Source organism: Mobula hypostoma, chromosome 19 (assembly GCF_963921235.1).
Source record: "Mobula hypostoma chromosome 19, sMobHyp1.1, whole genome shotgun sequence".
NCBI classification, from domain to species: Eukaryota; Metazoa; Chordata; class Chondrichthyes; order Myliobatiformes; family Myliobatidae; genus Mobula; species Mobula hypostoma.
In genome coordinates, this window is record NC_086115.1 from 38,686,506 (window position 1) to 38,709,627 (window position 23,122).

The 23,122-nt window shown below is 38.7% G+C and overlaps 1 protein-coding gene across 4 annotated transcripts in view; it reads left to right on the plus strand.

Moving 5' to 3' along the window:
• The window catches only part of cpeb3 (cytoplasmic polyadenylation element binding protein 3), a 114,146-nt gene that overhangs the window by 53,918 nt on the left and 37,106 nt on the right, over positions 1 to 23,122 (plus strand). For 3 of the 4 annotated variants that reach the window (XM_063071726.1, XM_063071725.1, XM_063071727.1), the window contains exons 5-7: positions 4,860 to 4,883; positions 7,927 to 8,094; positions 8,185 to 8,274. In XM_063071726.1, the coding sequence (XP_062927796.1) occupies positions 4,860 to 4,883; positions 7,927 to 8,094; positions 8,185 to 8,274 (282 nt within the window). The remainder of the gene's footprint in view (positions 1 to 4,859; positions 4,884 to 7,926; positions 8,095 to 8,184; positions 8,275 to 23,122) is intronic. The other variant, XM_063071728.1, reaches the window with a different exon arrangement.

The window sequence follows — 23,122 nt, forward strand, 5'->3', positions numbered from 1 at the left end:
CCACAGTGGAGCAGAGAAGGAACTGAGCAAAGCTATTTTTTCAGTTTGTGTTGGAACTGGAGGGTGGCTGCCAAAATAAAAAGCTTTTGCCAATTGTTAAGGGTCAGCCAATCCTTTAGCTAAGATCCTGTGGAACATAGCTGGTGCCTCTTAGCTAACTTTGGAGTTTAATTTCAGATTCAACAGAGTGCATTTCCTAGTCCTTATTCAGTTGGCGCCTGTTTGATGAATCAGATCCATTCCTCACTGCTGAGGTCTTGCTTGTTGATAAGGGTATTCAGGAAGTAGTGCTATTCAAACTGGCAGCCTGAACAAACTGTACTTAAATGAAACACACATTTGTGATGTGTCAACCATGGCTTGTATTGGAAAAAAAACTGTCAAGGCCATCAAATAATTAAAACAATCAAAATGATTCTGAATATTGTAAACATCAAAGAGCTGTTGGTGGGGGAGAACTAAGATAGTTAAATGCTAAAATTGAAATTTTTCCGTGCTTTTCAATTGAATTTAATCTTAGTCCTTTGCAAGTGTTGCTCTCCACTTGAAATGAATGGCAAAACACACACTCCTCATCAAATCAGTGCAGAATGTTTACGTGGTTTCCCAGCCATAAATCCATGGGGATTACTGTAGCTTTACTCGCTAGCTCTGAATTCCAGCAGAGAATGTATTTTAAAAAAACTAGTGAACTGTTGAACCCAACTGTGAGGGCAGTGTTTGTGTTAAAATACCAAAGTTGTAGTTATCCGAATCAGGTTTAATATCACCACCATATGTCGTGAAATTTGTTAACGTACTCGCAGCAGAAATATAGAAAAAATAAATAAGTAAATCAATTCCATTAAGTATATATGTATATTAAATACTTAAATTAAAAATAGTGCAAAACAAATATAACAAAAAAGTGAGGTAGTGTTCATTTTGGAATCGGATGGCAGAGGGGAAGAAGCTGTTCCTGAATCGCTGAGTGTGTGCCTTCAGGCTTCTGTACCTCCTCCCTGATGGTAACAATGAGAAAAGGGCATGTCCAGGGTGATGGGGGTCCTTAGTAATGGCTGCCGCCTTTCTGAGGCACCGCTCCTTGAAGATGTCTTGGATACTATAGGGGCTAGTACCCAAGACGGAGCTGACTAATTTTACAACTTTCTGTAGCTTCCTTTGATGCTGTGCAGTAGACCCCATCCTCCTACCAGACAGTTTTTGCGGTCTGTCAGAATGCTCGCCGTAGTACATCTGTAGAAGGGTTTGAGCCTTTCAGGTGACAGACCAAATCTCTTCAAACTCCTAATGAAATATATCTACTGTCTTGCCTTATTTATAGCTGCATCGATATGTTGGGACTAGATTAGATCTTCAGAGGTCTTGACACGCAAGAACTTCAAATTGCTCCCTCTCTCCACTATGATCCCTCTATGAGGATTGGTTCGTATTCTCTCGTCCTCCTCTTTCTGAAGTCCTCAATCAGCTCTTTGGTCTTACTAATGTTGAGTACAAGTTTGTTGTTGTGACACTACTCAACTAGCTGGTATATCTCACTCCTGTCTGCACTCTTATCTCTATCTGAGATTCTGCCAACAATGGCTGTAAATCATCAGCAAATTTGTAGTTGGCATTTGAGCTATCCCTAGCCACACAATCATGGGTATAGGGAGAGTAGAGCAGTGGACTAAGCACACACACCTGAGGTGTGCCAGTGTTGAATGTCAGCGAGGATTATTACCAATCTGCACAGATTGTGGTCTTCTGGTTAGGAAGTCGAGGATCAAATTGCAGAGGGAGATACAAAGGCCCAGGTTCTGTAGCTTATCGATCAGGACTGTAGGAATGATGGTGCTAAACACTGAGCTGTAGTCAACGAAGAGCATCCTGACATAGGTGTTTGTATTGTCCAGGTGATCTAAGGCCATGTGAAAAGCCATTGAGATTGCGTCTGCTATAGACCTGTTGTTACAATAGGCAGATTACAGTAGGTCCAGGTCCTTGCTGAGGCAGGAGTTGATTCTAGCCATGACCAACCTCTCAAAGCATTTCGTCACCATAGACCTGAGTGCTATTGGATGATAATCATTAAGGCAGCTCACACTGCTCGTCTTGGGCACTGGTATGATTGTTGCTTTTGAAGCAGGTGCGAACTTCTGACTGTAGTAGTGAGAGGATGAAAGTTATGCAGAGAGTCAGCTGGGTGTTCTTACAATATATTTAACTAGTATCTAAATGAGCACTTAAAATGCCAAGGCAAGGAAGACTATGGACTAATGGTAGGTAAGTTAGTACTTAATGGTTGATATGGACATGGTGAATCAGAGGCAATTACAGTTGTAAATGTTTCCTTGCAACATTTGTGCCATTGTGTCCTTCTTTGGATGTTCAATTAAGCTGCACTGATTGGCATGAAAATTTGACATTCTGCATTCAACCTAAAACATTAATAACAGTGCTCGTCTCAACTTTATATAACAGTTTCCACTTCTATACTTGCCCTGTCCTGTTGCTGCTAAAATCCTTATACACTTTCTTCTTATCTAGACATTGTTTCCAAATCCTCCCAACCTGAAAGTCATCTACCTCTTGTGCTCTAATCTTTGTTGATCCACCTACCTTAGTTTAACATTTCCCTAGGGACATAATATTTTTAATCTTCAAATCCAAGTTTCTTCACATTCTCCCTGCATGCTCCTCAATAACAATCAATATGCTTACACCATTCAAGTATTTCCAGCCATTGGCCTGGAAGTGTTATGTATCCTATTCTGTTCTCCTTTGGTGGCAAGGCTTCAGTTCTATGCAATCACTTCATAATTCCCTTTACACAATTCATTGCTTTTTTAAAAGCCATCTTCTGCAGTTGTTCTTTCAATGCCTCTGCAAATCCCCCCCATGAAATATTGGGCTTAATTCCTTGTTGAAGTACTTTGGGACACATTAATGATGCTTTGGTGACTCAATGTCTGCTCCCTATGGACCACCCCACGGGAGGCAGCATCTTCTCATAGTCAGATTTGCTCAGGTAGAGGATTTTAATATGAAGAAAGTTGGCGTTTGCTTCAAATATTATTAATCCAAATAAAAGTTGTTTTGGCAATATTCAACTGCGCCGTGGACAGAGGTTAATACACAATCGATGCAGACAAATCTACTAGAACAACAGTTTCTACTTTCAGGTGTCTGTGATGGATGGAACTTGGGAATATGTGACAAAAGGGATATGAATGCAGAGTAAACTGGGTTGACAATGAGACAAGTAAAGGGAAAATAGGGAAATCCAAAGGAAAGGTTAATGGAAATAGAATCATACTCGTGTGTACTTAACAATTTGAGATGATCATTCCATTATCCCAATCAGACTTCAGTGAAATGAAATGTAAGTTAACTGTCTGTTCAACTTTAAGCACGGATTTCCTTTTTTTTCCCTCTTGTTTATGAACTACCAAAATTGGTCTCTGATGTCCCTACATTCATTAGTGTTGCTGTATCAGCTAGGTTGTCAAGGGTGATAAAACACTTTATGGGACAGCCACAATTCTACTTCTATGTTGATTATAGAATTAAATCAATACAAAGCTTATAGCCCAAGGAAGTCTTATATAATGAGTCTGAGGTTGAATTAAGTATTTTCTGCAAAGCAGAAACCGGCAGGAAAAAATCAGGTTTTGGCACTGCACATTAACCTTTTCTACAGATCACTGCTAATAGGATTTTAAATATTTAATAATATGGTAAGTTTATCTTTGAATATACTTTATAATAAAAAGAACATTTTTTTAAAACTCAGGACTTGGTGTTTTACTTGAGCTAACCTGGATTATCGTGATGAATCGCATTTAATTATGTGAAATCAAGTGTTGTGGGCTTCTCACTTAGTAAATTGTTTGTGTTTCAGTTATGAATTATAAGATTCAAATTCCCTTCTATTAATTTTCACATTGCTGAAGCCCTTCCTGGATTACCTGAAAGATTTGACAACCGTGTTCATAAAATCAAAAGCTTATGTTCAATTAAGTGAAACCCAGAAGTGGAACGTTGTGGTTCATATAGATACCAACAACTTTATTAACTTGGAAGATATTAGTAATGTTAAGGAGCATTTAAACTATATTTAAATGTACTTATGCCCTTTTTTATACATAGTATGGTTATGAATGGTTACAAAACAGACTTAATCAAAGTACATGAGTACATGCTCATTATTTTTTTCCAAGTAAATCAAGCTGTCTTAATTCTCTTGTAGGGTTAAAAGTTAATTCCTCAGTTAGAAAAGTTGATTGCACAAAACTTATATAATTTCTCTGTTTAGTTACATATAAGATGAACCTTAGGCTGTTTCGAAGAAGTATGACTGAAATGTTCTAGTGGAAGAAAAATTGGAGCCTGTTGGCAGCGTCTTCCAACCCAGTTTAATTGTGCGTTTGTCAAAGCAATTGGCTGGCTGGTGGCGTAGTGGCATCAGCACCGGACTTCGGAGCGAAGGCTCCCGAGTTTGAATCCAGCCAGCTCCCTTGCACGCTTTCCATCCGTGCTGGGTTGAGCATCAAACTAGCAACTTGGCCTTGTAAAAATGAGAAAGCCTGCTAAAGAAAACGCCCTCATGACGGCATCCCGATGACTCCACTCAGAGTTAAGGGCTTTCTTCTTCTCTTCTTCAAAGCAATGGAGATGGTAGTTAAAAATTCCAAAACTAATTTGGTGAGAATAGATCAAAAAAGATTGGGAAAATTACATGTTTTTTCAGTACTTCTAAAACACCTCCACAGGAGGTGAACTGATTCATGTCATGTGATTTTTGTACACATTTCATAAATAGATTACAATGTTTAATAGGTGACAGGACTACCCAATTTTTCTTTGTTTACATGCAGCAAGGACATTTGGGCGACGAAGAGGTAAAGTAACTTTTAATACTCAAGTGTTTGCTTTCCAATCAAATAACATTTCAATGCTACACTGGAGTGATTAACATTTTCCAGTTGCTTTTATTAACTTCTGGTTAATTACCACAATTTTAATTTACTTTCTCACTTTTTGGGATTACCACGAATACGAAAGTGAACATCAAGTGGTTTTGAAATTAGATGTTTCCAGTTCGTTGATTTGAAAATCATTTCAGAAGTTCAGACAAAATCAATTTGTATTTCTTTTAAAGATTCAGAAATCTAATGGGGTTTTAATTGTGACCCAAGAAATTTTGTTCATGAGCAGTTAGTTTGATAAAAGTTCTGAGATCTCCTTTGAATCTAGTATTTAGTTTCCTAAAATGTACTTGGTTTTGTTGTTTAAGTTTTTTATACATTTGATTTATGGTGTTCAGAGGGAGGTGTTGAGTGCAAATCAAATGCTTCCCCACACAAGAGAGACGGGGTCTATAAAAGAATATCCCATGTTTCCACTTGAGACTTTAATGCCTTCTCACTGTATCCATCTGGACAGTGTGAGTAGCAGAAAGAAATTAGGAAAAGGATATTTCAAACCTGGGGAGGAACCAATATAAATATTCCTAGTATTTCCTTATAACTTCCACTTGATTTCCATTTAATTGGGTAGCATGAAGGTTTGCAAGATGCACCTTAAGTTGCTATAGTCAAAACCATTCAGGAACACATTCCTTGTCTACTACAGTAATCCAGAAGTCTACAACTATTCCCTTGTAGTTTATTCAGAGCAAGCCACCAAAATTGAAACTTTTATGTGCTTCTATTTTAACGCACTTGTCCAAATGATTTAATTGAGTTACTTAACTGCTGTGTCTTCAATTTGTTTACCTTAATTGAGGGTATATGAAATTTACATTAAATATATACTAATTTAAATTTAAAAGTCATACATAGACGCTAGAATATGTTAAGGCATGTAACTTGGGTCAAGAATCTGTGCGTGATGCTGTATTTATAAAAGGATAAAAGAATCACGGTAAGTTAATGATTTAATTTGGGCATTTTAACTCATTTGTGGTATCAGAAATAATGGTTGATATTAATCTTTTGTTTTCTTCTGGACTGGAGTTGAGACTAATGGGCATAAACATTAGTGACAGAAGCAAATTTAGGAAACACTTCCAAACATACAGGATAATGGCCGTTCGGAAAACTACCACAAGTAACAGCTGATTCTTGGTCAGTTATTAAATTTAAATCTGAGAGTGATTTATTATAAATGAAAGTCATATGGATTTGGTATCAGGTCACAGAACAGTCAAGCTCTTAATAGAGCAGCAGCCTTGAAGGGCTGAACAAACAAAACCTGTTCCCTGTATTCCTATGTTGCTAGATCAATAGATAGCTTGCATTTTTGAAATTTAAGCTTTGGTGAGTTTTATTCTAATGTTTAAAAAGTTTGTCATCTAGCAATTTCCATGAAAAGTAGCAACTTTGCTTAAGGAAGGTTCTTAAAAAGCTCCCAATGGAACTTAACTCTGATACTCATACCATGTTAGCAACATTCACTTAGATATAAGATGAAAAGTGTTCAAACTGTATCTCAGACATTGGTTACCAGTAAATTTATTGCGTATTGGTCGATGTCATATTGAATCTCCTTGCAGAGGTTTATTCTACCTGAAACAACATTGCTGCACAAAATTCTGCATGGAAATCTAGCTAAGATCTGTCTACTTAGCCAAGTACATGTTGATGAGATTTGCGACTTAAACACTATAGGACGATATTTATCTACCTTTTAAACTTCTTTGCTATTCTAAAATAGTTAATTTTCTGTTGCCTACATAATATGCACATCCTGTGGTTAAAATATTAATTTTTAAATAAATTAATTTCAAATATTATTTGTGAAAGAACTGTCCACAGAATATTCACAGCTATCTAGGTTCTTGCCTAAAGTGACTCCTGGGCTTAATAATTTAACAATCAGAACAAATTTGGGAATGCCTATCGAGGCCTGCTAAATCTCTGTAACATTAGCAAGTGTTTGTTAGCACAATTCGCTTATGGAACCTTGAATGAGATGCTGGAAATGCAACAATTGCTGCTTGTGGAGCCTTACATTGCAGTGATATGTTGCAATTGAAACTGGTGCAAAGGGAAGCAATTGGATGGATATTTCTTTCTACCCTCAATTAATTGTTAATACTTTTTAAAAAAATTGCTGCCGCGAATTTTAAAGTTTTTGAAGATAGCTTCTAAAATTACATAATTACATGGGCTGGCTGGAATTAAATGGTTGAAACTGTTGATGATTATATTGCTATTTCTCCATTCAGTTACATGAATGCTGAAGCAGTTTGCTTGACATGGGAATGTTTGACTTCAAAATGGATTTACGTGCATATCTCGAACATTTTAGTCAGCAGATTTTTTAAATTTTCAGTGCAAACATAATGTCAACAAGCTTCTAATGGCCATTTTCATATAGCTTTTAATATTCTTTCAGTATGGATCCAACAGTTAATTGGAATTGAGCAATTCATTAACTGTGCATTGCTACAGGGATACTTATCTTCTTCCTTTTCCCTTCCAAAGAGTTTGTTGCAAATTACCACACTTTGATTATCTTTTTAACTTGGTGTTGAACTTTAAATAGACTGTAGAATCGAGATATTTTCAATTAAACTTTCATACAACACTGAAGTTTCTAAAATTTTTCACCTAGAAGTTTAGGTCTTCCTCAAGTTTTGTTTGCTTTCTTTTTGTGACAAACAGCTGTGATATTTTTGAAAGAAGCATTCTGAAGGAAATTATGAACTTCCTTTTTTAACTGAACCAATATCACATTTTAAACACTGAGAAACAGTGTATTAATATGACCTGTAATTAAAGAAAATATATTTTTCCTCAGTTGCATCTTCACGCTGAGCATTCACAAAGTTAATGATGCAAAGTTTAGGCCTGTGGGAGAGATGGGAAACATCAGCTGAACTTTCAGAGTAATTTTCAGGCTTGTTTTCACTAGATAGAAGTGTAATCTGTTTTTCAGGTCGTTCTTCACTCTTTCCTATTGAAGATGGCTTTCTTGATGATGGTCATGGTGACCAGTCTCTGACATCAGGTTTAAACTCTCCAACCCGCTGTCAGAATGGTGAAAGGGTGGAACGTTATTCACGAAAAGTCTTTGTGGGAGGTCTACCTCCAGATATTGATGAAGGTAATTTTAACTCTCAGTGTTATTGTGTGGAAGTAATTTTGGTAGCTTTAATTTTTTTTTGTAAAATCCTGTTCATGATGTCTCCTGTAGATGAAATCACAGCTAGTTTTCGTCGATTTGGACCTCTGGTAGTGGATTGGCCTCACAAAGCTGAAAGCAAATCGTATTTCCCACCTAAAGGTAATGAACTAATCAAACTCTTGAAGAGACGTGGATTTATATTTGAAACTTGTACATTGTAATTTGTTATATCTGCTATTACCAATTTAATTAGCAAAATATCTGCTGGATGTATGTTATAAATTAAAGTCTGTTACAATATTTGTAGAAGGAAAGATGTATTTCTGGTGTTATATTGGGGAAATGCATTTTGATGTGTGCTTCATCCTTGTAAAGGAACCATGTGTCACATTTTGTGTAGTGAGCCAAAGCCATTATGATAATGACAGTTGTTTCCAGATGTAAATTTGTGTACTGTGTATTAGCTGTGTGTTTTAGTGTGCCTCTCATGTTCTCTTTAATATAAGCACACTATTTCTTGTTTTTTTTCCTATTTTTCTTTTCCTTTTTTTTCTCCTTTCTGTGTCTCAGGCTGTCTCATTATCTTCTCTTCACTCACACACACAAATACATTCAGATTCTATTTTTGTGTCCTCCCTTTATCGAAATCCTGATGAAAACTGTTCTTTATTCATGAAAGGTGGCTGTTGTGCAGGTCATGTTCTTTACGGCATTTATCAGCATTAGTCTGGTGGAGGAGGAAAAGTGGCAGAAAGTGCATACGTAAGATGTGGTTGACAGTTTTAATAATGTTCTTCTTTTTCCACAATATTCTGAATTCCAAATTGGTTTTGGTTGCTTGGAAACCGCTTCTAAATAAGATTTATCTGTTGACCATTGCAATTTGCTCTTTATCATGCGTCCAGGTCTTGAAATATGTTGAGGAATTGGATGTAAATCATTTGTAATGGAGCAGAGTAATTATTTGCTGGTGAGCATTTTCAGTAGATGATTTGAACTCATTGCAAAATATTCTTAGGCATGGAAAGCATTGGACGAGGATTTACATTTCGCAGCCTGAGATTGAATTACAATGTGGTATGTTATTCTGGTGATGAATGTGATGTGGAAAGCAATTTCCACCCCAGTTACCAGTTGCTAGTGCTGCTAATTTAAAATAGAAGGTATGAATAGACAGTAATAAATGATCTGGGTTATTTATAACTAGGTTCAGTTGCTGTTGGAGTCCATTAAAAGATTCAATAGTCTGGTCTTGGTATTTTATTAGCACAGTTGTATGTATTCATTCAGAAAGCTCACTGATCGACAGTAATATTTTTTAAAAGATGATGACCTGTAATAAGGAAAACGTTGCAAAAAAACTTCAGTAATTCTGCTCAATAAAAATTGGTGCTGAAGGTTTTGAACATTATTGGCTATGATGGAATTTTGTAAACAAGTGATAGCAGTAGTTTAGATGCCTTTGCATCTCCCAAATCTGACTTTAAAATTAGTAAATACCTATAAGTGCATCTAGCTGGTGCCTTTAAGAATTTCATGGACAAGTAACCTATTATCTACCACGCAAAAGCTCTTGGATCTGTTATTAGAATTTGTGTTCCACATGCACAAATATATATTTCATAATTTTACATTAATACCACATTAGCACTGCAGTCACGTTATGTCACTGCCTTGGGTTATTTGCGGTTGAGTATAACTATTCATAGGCTATCAATATGGCTGGAGGGTGCAGAATTGCTTGCGTGCTTACAACCATATTTGACACATCATGTTGAAAGAGCTTGAGCTTTGAAGCTTCTGTCAAGTCACATGCCTACATAATTTGCAATGCAGGCACGCAAGTTACCAGCTGAATAACAGATTCTTTTCCAGAACAGTAGAAAATTTTCAATAGAAATGTATCATTTCAAAGTGTTGTGCACAGGAGTATTTAAATAGTCATTTAATTAAGTTCGGAAGACCAAATTATTTTTAATTATTTCTGCAAATTTAACTTTTCATTCTGATATTATCACACTTACTTTGTCATTTCATTTTAGAATGGAACCCAGCCAACTTTATAGAGGGGATATTAAATATTATTTTCATCACACTAGCTATACTGCAGGGTGTTAGGCTGGGGAGGGGGTGGTTGGTAGTAGATGATATGTGGACTCTGGACTATTCAAGGCTAATCCTTACACAGATTTAGGGGAGCAAAGCATTAGAAAGTCTTAGATGTTCTGTTAAGGAGCTGCCACAGATCTGACTTGCAAATAATCTCTTCCGAGAGTATTTTTGCATGAATGTTCAAATACTATTGGTTGTAGTGCCCATATACTTTGAAAATGTTTAGTTCTGCCAAACTCGACCTTTCCAGTTGCCTGAAAAACTAAGCTTATTTTAAGTAGCTGCAAACTAGCAGACAAGGAAAATAATTCCTTAAAGAAAGGGATGAAATCTGTATTTTCAGCCCGAAATGTCAGCTGTTTATTTCCCACCATAGATGCTGGCTGACCTGCTGAGGTCCTCCAGCATTTTGTGTGTGTTGCTCAATTCAATCTGTAACACTGATCACAAATAAGATGATGAGCAGTTTAATAAGGGCAAGCACATTTATAGCATGTAACATGTCGCTCTGTGTTCCATTTAAGGCTATTAAGTAATCACAGGGATCATATATCAATTGAGGAGTTGCTACTATTAACACTGGGTGAGTGCATAAGCACGTCATTTCTGAGTGTGAAGCCATTTTGAGACCATCCTTTGATATTAGACTGAGTGAAGTTTGTTTGTAGTTTGTTCGTAGTGTTTTTTTAATATAAATAAAAAAGAAACATGGTATGAATGTGTTATGATATTTTAGAAGACCTATTTGTTGTTCACAGTGTTAGATGGTATTGAATGTTTTGGCAACTAAGTTATGTTTTAATCCAAAATATATAGAAAATAAGCTGAAGATGGGGAAATCTAGTCAATGAAGACAGCTTCTGTTTTAAATATTCTTTGTATAAAAAAACACAAATTGTGAAGGTAATCAAAGGAGAATTTTAATGGCACAGGAGGGGAGCATAATTTTCCAGGCTTTGGCCAAATGTGACGGAATGGGGCTGACTAGATTGCTGCACAGAGAGCTGATACAGTCTTAATGGGCTGATTGGTCCCCTCATGTGCTTAATGATTCTATTCTATATTCAGTGGCCCCTTGGGTACCTGCTGTATCTAATAAAATGGACACTGATTGTTTGTTCATGGTCTTCTGCTGCTGCAGCCCATCCACTACAGAGTTCGACGTGTTGCCTGTTCAGAGGTGCTATTCGCTGTGCCACTGTTATAACGCATGGGTTATTTGAGTTAGTATTGCCTTTCTCTCAGCTTGAACCAATCTGGCCATTCTCCTCTGATTTCTCTCATTAGCAAGGTCACCCACTGGATTTTTGTTTGTTTTTTGCACCATTCTCTGTAAACTCTAGCAACTGTTGTGCATGAAAATCCCAGGAGATCAGCAGTCTCTGAGATACTCAAACCGCCCTGTCTGGCACCAACGATCATGCCACAGTCAAAGTCACTTGCATCACATTTCTTCCCTGTTCGGATGCTTGATCTGAACAACAACAGAACCTCTTGACCGTATCTGCAGGCTTTTATGTATTGAGTTGCTGCCACATGATTGGCTGATTATTTGTTTGCATTAACGGACAGGTGTACCTAATAAAGTAGCCACTGAGTGTGTATTCAGAACTCGCTGTATTGAGCAGTGAATTAAACCAGCAGGGCCAAACTGGATATAGCAAAGAGCCAGGAGTAATGCAGTGAGGCAACTTTGGAGCAGGGGCATGTGTCTGGGAGTACAGAGATGCACTAGCAATGCAGAAGTTGGTATGTACTCAGAGGATGGGACTGCTGGGGGGAGGGGGTGGGGAAGAACCAACACTTGCAAATAGTGTGGAGTGCCTGCTATTCATTGTGAGATGGGGCCTATTATTGAACGCCAATGTTATGCCTTGTAAATCAAACAGGATTGGAATTCAAAGCAGGAGCCAGAGTTGAGAGGAAGGAGAATAGTGGGACTGAGACTTTATTAATTATTCTTCCACTCAGCCCTAATAATCAATAAAGCTGGATTTACAATTGTGGGCTAGGAAACAGAAGTTAATTAATTATTGACACTAATTAATGCCTTGTGTACTTTTATTGCTTATTAGTGAGCATCATTGCTTATTGGGGCACCATAGTAGCATAGCAGTTCGCACAACGCTATTACAGCTCAGGGCATTGGAATTTGGAGTTCAATTCCAGCTCAGTCACTGAGGGGTTTGTGTGTGGGTTTCTTCTGGGTGTTCCAGTTTCCTTTCCAACTGGTCTGCGCAAATTGCCCTGTAATTAGTCTGGGGTTGGAAATGGTTGTGTTGCTGGGCAGCGCAGCTCATTGGGTTGGAAGAGCCTATCCCGTGTTGTACCTCTAAATAAATAAATAAATCTTGAACTTGCTCATGTAAAGTATTAACAGCAGCTTTTCATTCTGCGCTGGAAGTTGAAAGGAACTTGACTGAGTAGTTTTGGGTTCAGACGATGTACCAAATGGTTGGGATTCTAAGAGCTCTAGAAGTTAATGGACAGGTTGGAAGTTTGATTAGATACTAGCTAGGGAAAGTAATATCTAATGATTTAACTCTCATTTGCATCAATAGCAAATGTGCCTGTTTAACAATTAGTTAATGGAGCATATTCTTTGCAGCTTGGATGAATACATTTAAAACAGAGGTTGATAGGTTCATGATTATTAAGGATGTCAAAGATTACGGGGAGAAGGCAGGTGAATGAAGTTGAGATCGAAACTATAGAATGCAGAGAATATTTGATGGGCCAAATGGCTTAATCTTCTCCCATGTCTTATGATCTGCTGATGAGATGGTGAGATCTGTGTTTTTTGATCAAAATCATTATTGAAATACTACTTTAATGCTGAGGCATATGTACGCCTAGTTTTATTAATCCTTATTTGGACACAGCCAAGTGAAGGTCTTATTTGTAATGTTTGTACATTGGCCAAATGTTTTCCCAGATCATCTGGGTTGAAGGTAAGAATTTGAAAAATTTAAACAAAACAACTTTTAGGATTAGGACTGGCTGGAGAAGGGTCTTGGCCCAAAACATTGTCTGTTTATTTCCGTAATGCTGCCTGACCTACTAAGCTACCCCAGCATTTTGTGTGCATGGTGTCTTAGGATCAGTTTCTGCATTCATTTATTGGTTGCCTAAAATATGCCCGTCTTGTTTGTTGATATTTCAAACAAACTGTTACAAATTTGCTATCTTCATCTGTACTCCTAGAGGTCCAGAATGAGCCCAGAATTCCTGAAAAAGGCCAGGATCTCGGTCAGCTGGAATATCTGCCCTCTTTAGCTGTGCATTTGCACCAAAGAATCTTGTTGGAGTAGCCATTTGTTGAATGAAGGCTGATTCAATACTTCCACGATGATCTGACCCACTGCAGGGAAGGAGGACGTGAATGGGAATGACAGTTGGGGAAAAAAGGGGGCAGAATTAGAAATAATTCTTTAGGGTGGGGAACGTGCCAGCATTGATAGAAAGGCAGTTAGCAGATAGAGATAGAGAGACGTCTTTGTTTAAACCAAGAGAGGCGATTGCTAGGATATACCAGAAGAAGAAAATTTGGAAAAAGAAAAATTGGGTTGGTTTCAGTATCTTTGAAGACCAGAAATTAGGTAGTTTCTGAACTAAACAGAATGGAATGATTTATGGCATCTCTTGGAGAGGCTGTTGAAAATCCCAGCAGCAATTTACTTTTATTCTCCAATGTAAATGAAAAAAAAATAAGCCAACAATGATATTTAAAAATTAACCAATGTCTCAAAGTAAAGTACTAAAAGTGGAATTAATTTATAGCGTGAAACTTAATGTTTAATCTTTGAACTAAAACCTGTAATTCTTTTTACATAAGAACATAAGAAATAGGAGCAGGAGTAGGCCATTCAGCCCATCAAGCCTGCCCCGTCATTCAATAAGGTCATGGCTGATCTGTCCGTAAACTCAGCTCCATCTACCTGCCTTTTCCCCATAACCCTTAATTCCCTTACTATGAACCTTGAGAATTGTACAACTAATTTTATGTGTGTTTTAATATCTATTTCCAATTGGGTTATTACATGCTTTTATTCACTAATATGATTGAACAGGGTGATGCTCTAGCTTGATTACAAATATCCCATTTTGGATATTGACAATTTTGTTAAGAGGCTAGAAATCAAAATCAAGTTTATTTTCCAATGTATGTATAATGCAAATAAAAGCTCATTTGCTACAACATCACAGGTACATAATTATCAGATAAACAACGTTTACCAGAAAAATATAATTGTATTGAATTGACTTTATTTTTTATACCTGTCACATAGGTGAGTAAAATCTTTACTTTAAGTTAGCAACATAAGTTATACAAAATGAAACAAGAAAGTACACAAGTAGAACAAGTAAAGTCCATTGTAGTGCGAAGTGGTCAAGTTATGAGGAGAATTTGAACACCCCACAGTGCAGTGGAAACTCAATGACAAGTTTACAAAGCTATGCAACACAAGCATCATTTTCCTTGGTTTCGTTGCTGGTTAGTATCATAGTGCAGCATGTTGTATTCTGTCTCCAAAGTAAAACTCAATTTTTAAAAAAGCAATTAAATTTCCAGAATACTATCCACTGATTCTCATTAAATGCTACTTACTGATGTGGCTTTCCAATTAAATTCGTTTAACTTAGTCAAAGACTCTGCAAACAGATTGTCCGACGCAAGTAGGTGAAATGAGGGTTCAGATTTGTCTGCTTAATGTAAAAGTGATGTCCATGTGTGTGAACTTGCCAAAGGGGACAACAGAAACCGATTGTATCAGTCAATCTGAGAAAGCCCAGTGAGCAAGAATGATTGGAATGGGGCCATGGGAGGGAGGACGACTGTGGGGCAAGAGGCTGGACAGACAGAAAATTCACTGTCAGCTTTCCTGTTCATTTGTTCCTGAGTTGTCAATTTTTATTTGTGTATCACATGCTCCTTTTTCCACAGTAGAACCAAAAAAATAGAAAATGAAAACCTGAAAGTTCAAAAATCTGAAATGGCAGTTCAAAAGTATTCATCTCCCTTTACTCAGGACATAGTTGAACCACCTCTCACGGTGATTATGGCCAGTAGTCTTTTTGGATCAGTCTTTTTTAGCTTTACACAACATGATAGAGCAAGATTTGCCTATTTCTGCTTGCAGAATTGCCAGCCTAGTTGGGGAATGGAGGTGGACAGCAATCTTGAGATCTTGCTAGAGTTGTTCAATTGGGTTAAGATCAAGACTGTGACTGGGCTACTCAAGGATATCAATTTTCTTCATTTGAAGCCACTCCAAGGTTACTCTGGCAATGTGCTTTGGTTTGTGGTCCTGCTGAAAGATGAACTTTCTCCTCAGATTAAGCTTTCTGGAAGAGACTATCAGGTTCTGTTTGTATTTAGCAGCATTCATCTTCCCATCAAACCCGACCAGATTTCCAGTCCCTGCTGTTGAAAAGCATCCCCGTAGCATGATGCTACCTCCACCATACTTTACAGTTGGGATGGTGTTACCTGGCTGATGTGTGGTATTAAATTAATGTCACATGAACTACGTAGTGTTGAGGCCTAAGAGTTCCACTTTAGTCTGATCTGACCACAAAGCCTTCTTCCACATCTTTACAGTACATTCTAAATGACGCTTTGCAAAGAGCTTACAGGCAAGGATACGCTTCTTTTTTTATCCAGGGCTTCTTCATTGCCATTCTTCCATATATATCCTTTTTGTGCAAGACCTTGGAGATTGTGGAGCCCTGAACTTCATCTCCATTTGCAGCTCACTCAGAAAGACCATTAGCATTACAGTAGCCTCTCTTATAAGTGCCATTCTTGTCCAGTGGCTAAGTTTAGAAGGGCGGCCTGACCTAGGCAGTGTGGCTGTGCTTTCATATTTTTCCCCACTTTTTCCTGATGGACTCCACTGAGCTCTGAGGTATGTTCAGTGCCTTTAAGGTGGTCTTGTACCCTTTCCTAGATTTGTGCTTCTCTATTATCATTTCCCTGACTTGCCTTGAATGCTCTTTTATCTACATTTTGGTTTGGTCTATTGAAAATCTACTATGGTGTTGGACCTTCCAGAGAGAGGATGCATTTATTCAAGTGATCCTCCAATTTTCTACAACAAATTGGGTGAGTTGGTAAGGAAATATACAGTATTGCATCTGAGGAAAGTTAGCACAGTAATTACAAAGGGAATGAATGCTTCTTCATCTCACAACTTTGGTTTTCAATTTTTTAGTAAATTGTTGACAGGTTTTAGAATTTCTCTTTTGATTTGACATGTTTTGCAGATTAGCTCAAAATCCTACTTCAATATATTTTAAATTTAGAAGATGAGATAACGATGTGTGAAAATAGTTGTGTGGGCTGAATACTTTTTCAAGGCACTGTATGTAGTATTTGACCTGTGCGTAGTCGCACTGTCATGAATGTTGAGAGCATAGTGTAGTGGGCTAAGTGTGAGTCTTTGAGTTATGAGCCTTGTATGTCTGGGTTGATAGTGAGGAGGAGATGCTCATCCACACAGAATGTGTTCTCTAATAAGAAAGTTGATAATCCAGTTGTGCAGGGTGTCACAGAGGTCCAGCTCAGATTGGTTAGTAGTTCAGAGGGAATGATAGAGTTGAACGCTGAGCTGTAATTGATAAATGTACGCCTTGTAGTTGTTCAGGTGGTGCAGAGTTAGAGTGGAGTTGCTGTAGTTTGTAGATGAACCTACGAGGCAATTTGGCTGCTGTGACCTAATTCAAGCTTAAATTAATACCCCTTTTATTGAAGAGTTGCTTTTGTTTTTATTTTCCCTATTAAACATTATAAAGGTTAAATACACTGTTACAGCCATGTCACCATAAAGACTGAGAGTGGCTCCCCGAGTTCAAACTCGGGGTCCAGTCTGCAACAGATCCTCATTTGAAAAAGAAACGGATAGCCCTCATTAGGCCAAGCAGCGTTCGTAAATGGAAACAAAAAAGCTGACGGAGATTTGTTGGAAGAGCCCATTTCTGAAATGTTAATGTGTTTCTTTCTCCATAATGCTACTTGACCCCCTCTGTATCTCCAGCACGTTGAGTGTTTTTTTTTGAAGCTCTGCATCTATAGTTTTCTCTTCCGCTTTGATCTTCCTACTTCATGCTTCAATCACCCAGTAGATCAATGTGGCCAGCTGCCTGAAAGACTCTAGATTTTGCATTTCTAAAAAAATGGAGATTAGTAAGGCTAAGAGTAGAAACAAATGTTGCTTTTATATTTTATATTCCTGTGTGTCATTCACTAACTGTGGAAGGGAGATTTTTCTTAAAGAAAAGCAGTGAGTGTCATCTTCATAGGAAGTTGCTTAACTCTTGCTGTCTACACCAACAAGTTACCAATATTTCATTGATATATGAACTTGCTTATTTCCTTTCAGCATTGATTGAACATTACTCTTCTATTCATAAATGGAAAGAGTGTAGATTGCTGTATTTCCCCGCCCTTATATTGACAGAATACTATACAGAACTGATGCTGTTGAGGGTGATTGATCTGATCATTAGCTTTTTGGAAACAGGTGAAATTCATATGTTTCTCACTAAAATAATGTTTAGTAAATTCACTTTTTGAATTAGCATTAGTAATGATGTGACACCCCCATTGAATATGATTCACTAAAGACTTATTTTTTTGTTAACCTAAAAAATCTTTTACTGATGTCCTCTGAGTATCTTCTAGGCCAGTGGTCCCCAACCACCGGGCCGCGAGGAAACGGTTTAATTTGGCGATATGAAAGGATAAGAGTCAGCTGCACCTTTCCTCATTCCCTGTCACGCACTGCTGAACTTGAACATCCCCCTCCCCCCGGGTCGGCTGTTCCGCAAGAATATCGTCAATATTAAATCGGTCCGTGGTGCGCAAAAGGTTGGGGACCCTTGTTCTAGGCTATCAGTCATTGGCTGATCATCAGCCCCGGATGAACCATGAGATCTGCAATCTGCTAAGGGCCAGATCAGTGGCATTCAGGTCCAGTGACCAAGTAAAATACAAGCGGTCTGAGTACGATCTTTGGAAAGCCACCTCACATGCGTAATGGCAATTCTGGACCAAGCTTAAATTACTGAAGGATGCTCGACAGCTGTGGCAGGGTTTGAATGCTATCTTCACCTACGAAGTGAAGTCAAGCAACATAGGTGACGACAAGGTTTCACTCCCAGTTGGGCTCGATGCCTTTTGTGCTCTCTTTGACCATCAAAATATGGAGGCAGCTTCACAAATTCTCACAGCCCTGATGACCCTGTGATTTCAGTCATGATGTGAGAGGGTGAAGCCATGCAAAGGATCCACCCCAGACAGGGTACCTGGCTGAGTACTAAAGCCCTGTGCTAATCAACCGGCTGGAGGGTTCACTGAGATCTTTAACCTCTCGCTTAGACAGTCTGAGGTACCCACCTGCTTCAAGCAGGCTTTAATTATTCCAGTGCCTAAGAAGATTGGTAACCCGCCTCAGTGACTATCATCCAGTAGATTTTACATCCAATGTGATGAAGTGCTTTGAAAGGTTGGTGATGAGACATATCATCTCCTGCCTGTGAGTCAACTTGGATGCACTCCAGTTTTCTTACCGATACAACAGGTCAACAGCAGATGCCAATTCATTGGTTCCTCAGTCAACTCTGGAACATCTGGACAGCAATGATGCATACATCAAAATGCTCTTCATTGACTAGAGCTGAGAATCCCCTCAAAACTAATCACTAAGCTCAAGACCTAGGTCTCAATACATCTTTGTGCAACTGGATCCTTGATTTCCTCACTTTCAGATCTCGGTCAGTTTGAATTGGCAGCAACATCTCCTCCACAATCTCCATCAGCACAGGTGCACCACAAGGCTGTGTGCTTTGTCTCCTGCTTACGTCTGTAAGGCTCAGCACAGCTTCAATGCCACATTTTTTAGTTTGCTGATGACATCGCTGTCATTAGCTGAATCGAAAGTGGTGGTGAATCAGCATACGGGAGGGAGACTGAAAGTTTGGCTGAGTGGTGCCACAACAACCTCTTACTCAACATAGCAAGACCAATGGGCTGATTATTAATTTCAGGAGGAGGAAACCAGAGATCCATCAGCCAGTCCTCATTGGGGGACCAGAGGTGGAGAGGGTCGGCAACTTTAAATTCCTTGGTGTTATTTCAGAGGATCTGTCCTGGGTCCTGCATGTAAGTGCCATTACGAAGAAGGCAAGGCAGCACCTCTGCTTCCTTCGGAGTCTGAGAAGATTGGGCAGGTCACATAAAACTTTGACAAACTTCTATAGATGTGTGGTGGTGAGTATATTGACTGGTTGCATGACGGCCTGGTGTGGAAACACCAATGCCCTTGAGTGGAAAAGCCTACAAAAAGTATGTTCTGGTCCATCACGAGTAAAGCCCTCCCCACCATTGAGCACATCCACAGAGAGTGCTGTCACAGGAGATTATCATCCTCATCAAGGACCCCACCATCCAGGCCATGCTGTCTTCTTGCTGCTGCCAACAGCATAAAGGTACAAGAGCCTCGGGACCCACACCACCAGGTTCAGGGGCAGCTATTATCCCTCAAGCATCAGGCTCTTGAACCAGAGAGGTTAGCTTCACTCACCCCATTACTCAACTGTTCCTGCAACCCAACGATTCACTTTCAAGGATTCTGCATTTCCTGATCTCAATAGATATTGCTTAGTTATTAATTAATTTATTATTGTTTCATTATTTTCTTTTTGTATTTGCAGAGCTTTTTGCATATTGTTTGTTTGTCCGTCCTGTTGGGTGTAGTCTTTCATTGATTCTATTGTGTTTTTGTATTTACTGCAAATGCTCGAAAGAAAATAAATCTCAAGGTTTTAGTCTGACTGTCAAGTTGACAGATGCCATCACTCCACCATACATTTGCCTTGGGATGTGGTGATGAACTTCTGTCTTCCACATACATTCATTTGGAACCGCTCTTTTAGCTTATGAACAAGACCAGGGAAAAGATTAGCGTTATTCACCTCATGACTGTGATAACTTCCCCAAAAAATTATCTTTCTGTCTGAGAAATTATTTGATAAAGAGATTATTTGCTATGCCTCTTGCGTTTTTTTTTCGACTATTAGGCTGTCTCTTTATTCATCACATACTCTGGTAAATTAATTTTTATCAAGCACTGAGCATGTTCAAAACAGATGAAGCCTGCATATTTACTGTGTTTTGGATATTTCAGAGTAGGAGGAACCAAAGGTGGGGTTATATTTATTTAGTACGTTTTATTTTGAACAAAGTAATTCCACATGTTTTCATTGTTGAACCAATTTATGAAAGGACACCCATTTCCCTGTAAAATGCATTTCTGTTCCAATTAGTTATCTGAATGACGTGAAGGCAAGGCAATATATCAAGGAGAAGATAAATCCTAATTGCTAGTTAGACATTGGAGAAGAAATACTCTGGCAACATGGTTGTAGCTCACAAAGTCATTTCTTTACTCCCCTCTAAGTGAAGGTGAAGGTGGCAGTGGTGGTGGGCAGCATCCATAGCAATTCCAATCTTAACCCAAGCAGTTCACAGGTTGGAAATGTGGCCACAAACTGAGTTCTCGCATGGCAGAAGATGCTGGTAATTATCAGCAAGTCCATCCTGCCATTGTTCCAAACACTCCTTCATATGTATGCACTGTACATAAGTCGGGTGTTTTTTAAGCTGGGGTGGATCTGTATTTTGTTGTGGGCTGAATCCAGCAGCATTCTATAAAATTACTGAGCCATAGAGCTCCTTATACCTATCTGAGCCTTCTGTCTCCTGTCAGCCATAACTCGCGCACATGAATAAAAAAAAAATTGAGTTTGGTACTTTTCTCCACAGATGCTGCCAGGCCTGCTGAGTTCCTCCAGCATATTTTGTGCGTGTTGCTTGGATTTCCAGCATCTGCAGATTTTCTCTTGTTTTTGTTTAATGCACTGTTTGCTTTTAAACTGCTAATGTTAAATAATTACTGTTATTTGTCATAATTCTGCAAAATTTTCAAATGTTAGGAATGTATCTTTTCATCAACGCCATTTGGAAATGATGGAAAGGCTGCCGGAGATATCTGCAGATGACATGCTGTAATCTTTTTCATCTTGAGTTTGACAAGAATTTGTCTACCTCTTCTTTAAAAATATATAAAAGCTCTCCTTCTCACCAAGCTGTCTAGTGGTGTAGTGGCATCTGCACTGGACTTCGAGGCGGATGGTCCTGGCTTCAAATCCGGCCAGCTCCTTGCACGCTTTCCATCGTGCTGGGTTGAGCGTCGAGCTAGCAACTCGGCCTCAAATGCTAAAGAAACAGCAAGGTTGCCACCTGATGCACCACAAGTAAGGGTATTTCAATATTTCATGACGCTCCGAAAGAAAGAAAGAAAGGAAAATTGCCTCACTGATCATAAATAAGTGACAGGTTTTATTAAGAACTGTGATCCCCAGACTCTACCACTTGCCAAACACCAGGGACAATTTACAGTGGATCATTGTGGTCGCAGTGAGACCCTGTAAAGTCTATAGCATGCAGGGTCAGAGGTCAGTATCAAGGCCAGGTTGCTGGAGCTTTAAGACATCAGCTTTACTGGCTATATAGCCTCTTTTATTTACAAATGGACATATTTTGTATCTACTCTTTTAAGTGTTTAATAAGAGGCTTCTATTTGATCGTCACTTATCCATTTCCATGTAAGTGAAAAGAGATGTACTCTCCTTGCTCTTTCCTGAGATACGTACATTGCAGACTTGCGGCAGCTAGAACTGTGTACGGTGCCACATGTCTGACCTTACCAAGGTTTATTGCAATTTTAGCATGGTTGCTCTACTTTTAAATTCAGTCACATTAGAAATAAACCTTGACTTTTTTATTGTCTTGCTAGTCAATGACACAACTTTTGCTGATCATGTTCTGTGGTCCTTTGTCACTCTGTCCCAACTAAAATAGCATCTTGCTAGCAATAAATGACCTCCCTGTTCTTTATCCAAAAGCAGTACCTCACACTCAGCTTCACTGACTAATTCTGCAAGTTTGTTAGTGTTCTCCTGCAATTTGTTCACATTTGTATTGACAGATTCCACAGTGCCATATGTAAATCATTAATGTAAATTGTGAACAGCAACGGTCCTGCACTAACCCTCGTGGAAAACTTCTACCCACCTTCCTCTATCCCACTCTCTTTCAGTCCTGAAAGCAGCTGCTAATCCATTTTGTTTCTAGTCCCCTGCCTTCTCTGACCTAATTTCATCAAGGAAGTTTTTCATACATCTGTCTAACTCCTCCCATGACAAATCTGGGACTAGCTCTATCCACAGTTTTCTGGGATTACATTTCTTTCAAATAACCAATCGCCCATGGTACAATATTACCTCTGCTGTCTCTTCACTCGATTCCTCTGAAATGTGTGGCTCTCTTATCCACAAGTTTCATTAATTTATTTAATATATCTCTCTTTTTCTATTGAAAAGTCCCTACTTCATTATTCATCTCTTTGTCTAATTTCATGCCTATCCTGTTCCAACTCCCAGCTAAATATTTTGATTTAAAGTATTTGTCACCTCCCCATTTACTCTTTCTACTGAACCTGTGTTTCATCCCGTTTCAAGTGGAGGTTGTGCCTTTGATATTGTTCTTCCCTGCCCAAGAACTGGTGCTACAGTTTCTGACCGGCCCTTTCCTGGTCCAGCCCTTTAGCCATGCTGTTATTATCCCAATTTGTCAGTATTCCAGAGGTTGGTACTTCCGGTTCTACTTTTTAATAAGGAATTCCTTTGGCATAGGGGTTTCCAGTCTGGGGTCAATGGACCCCTTACTTAGTGATATAGAGTCTGGCAGATGGTTTGTTGTTTCAGATTCCAGCATCTGCAGTTTTTCTTCTCCAGTCTAACTCTTCACTCCTTGGAGTCTTTTCAGCAGGAT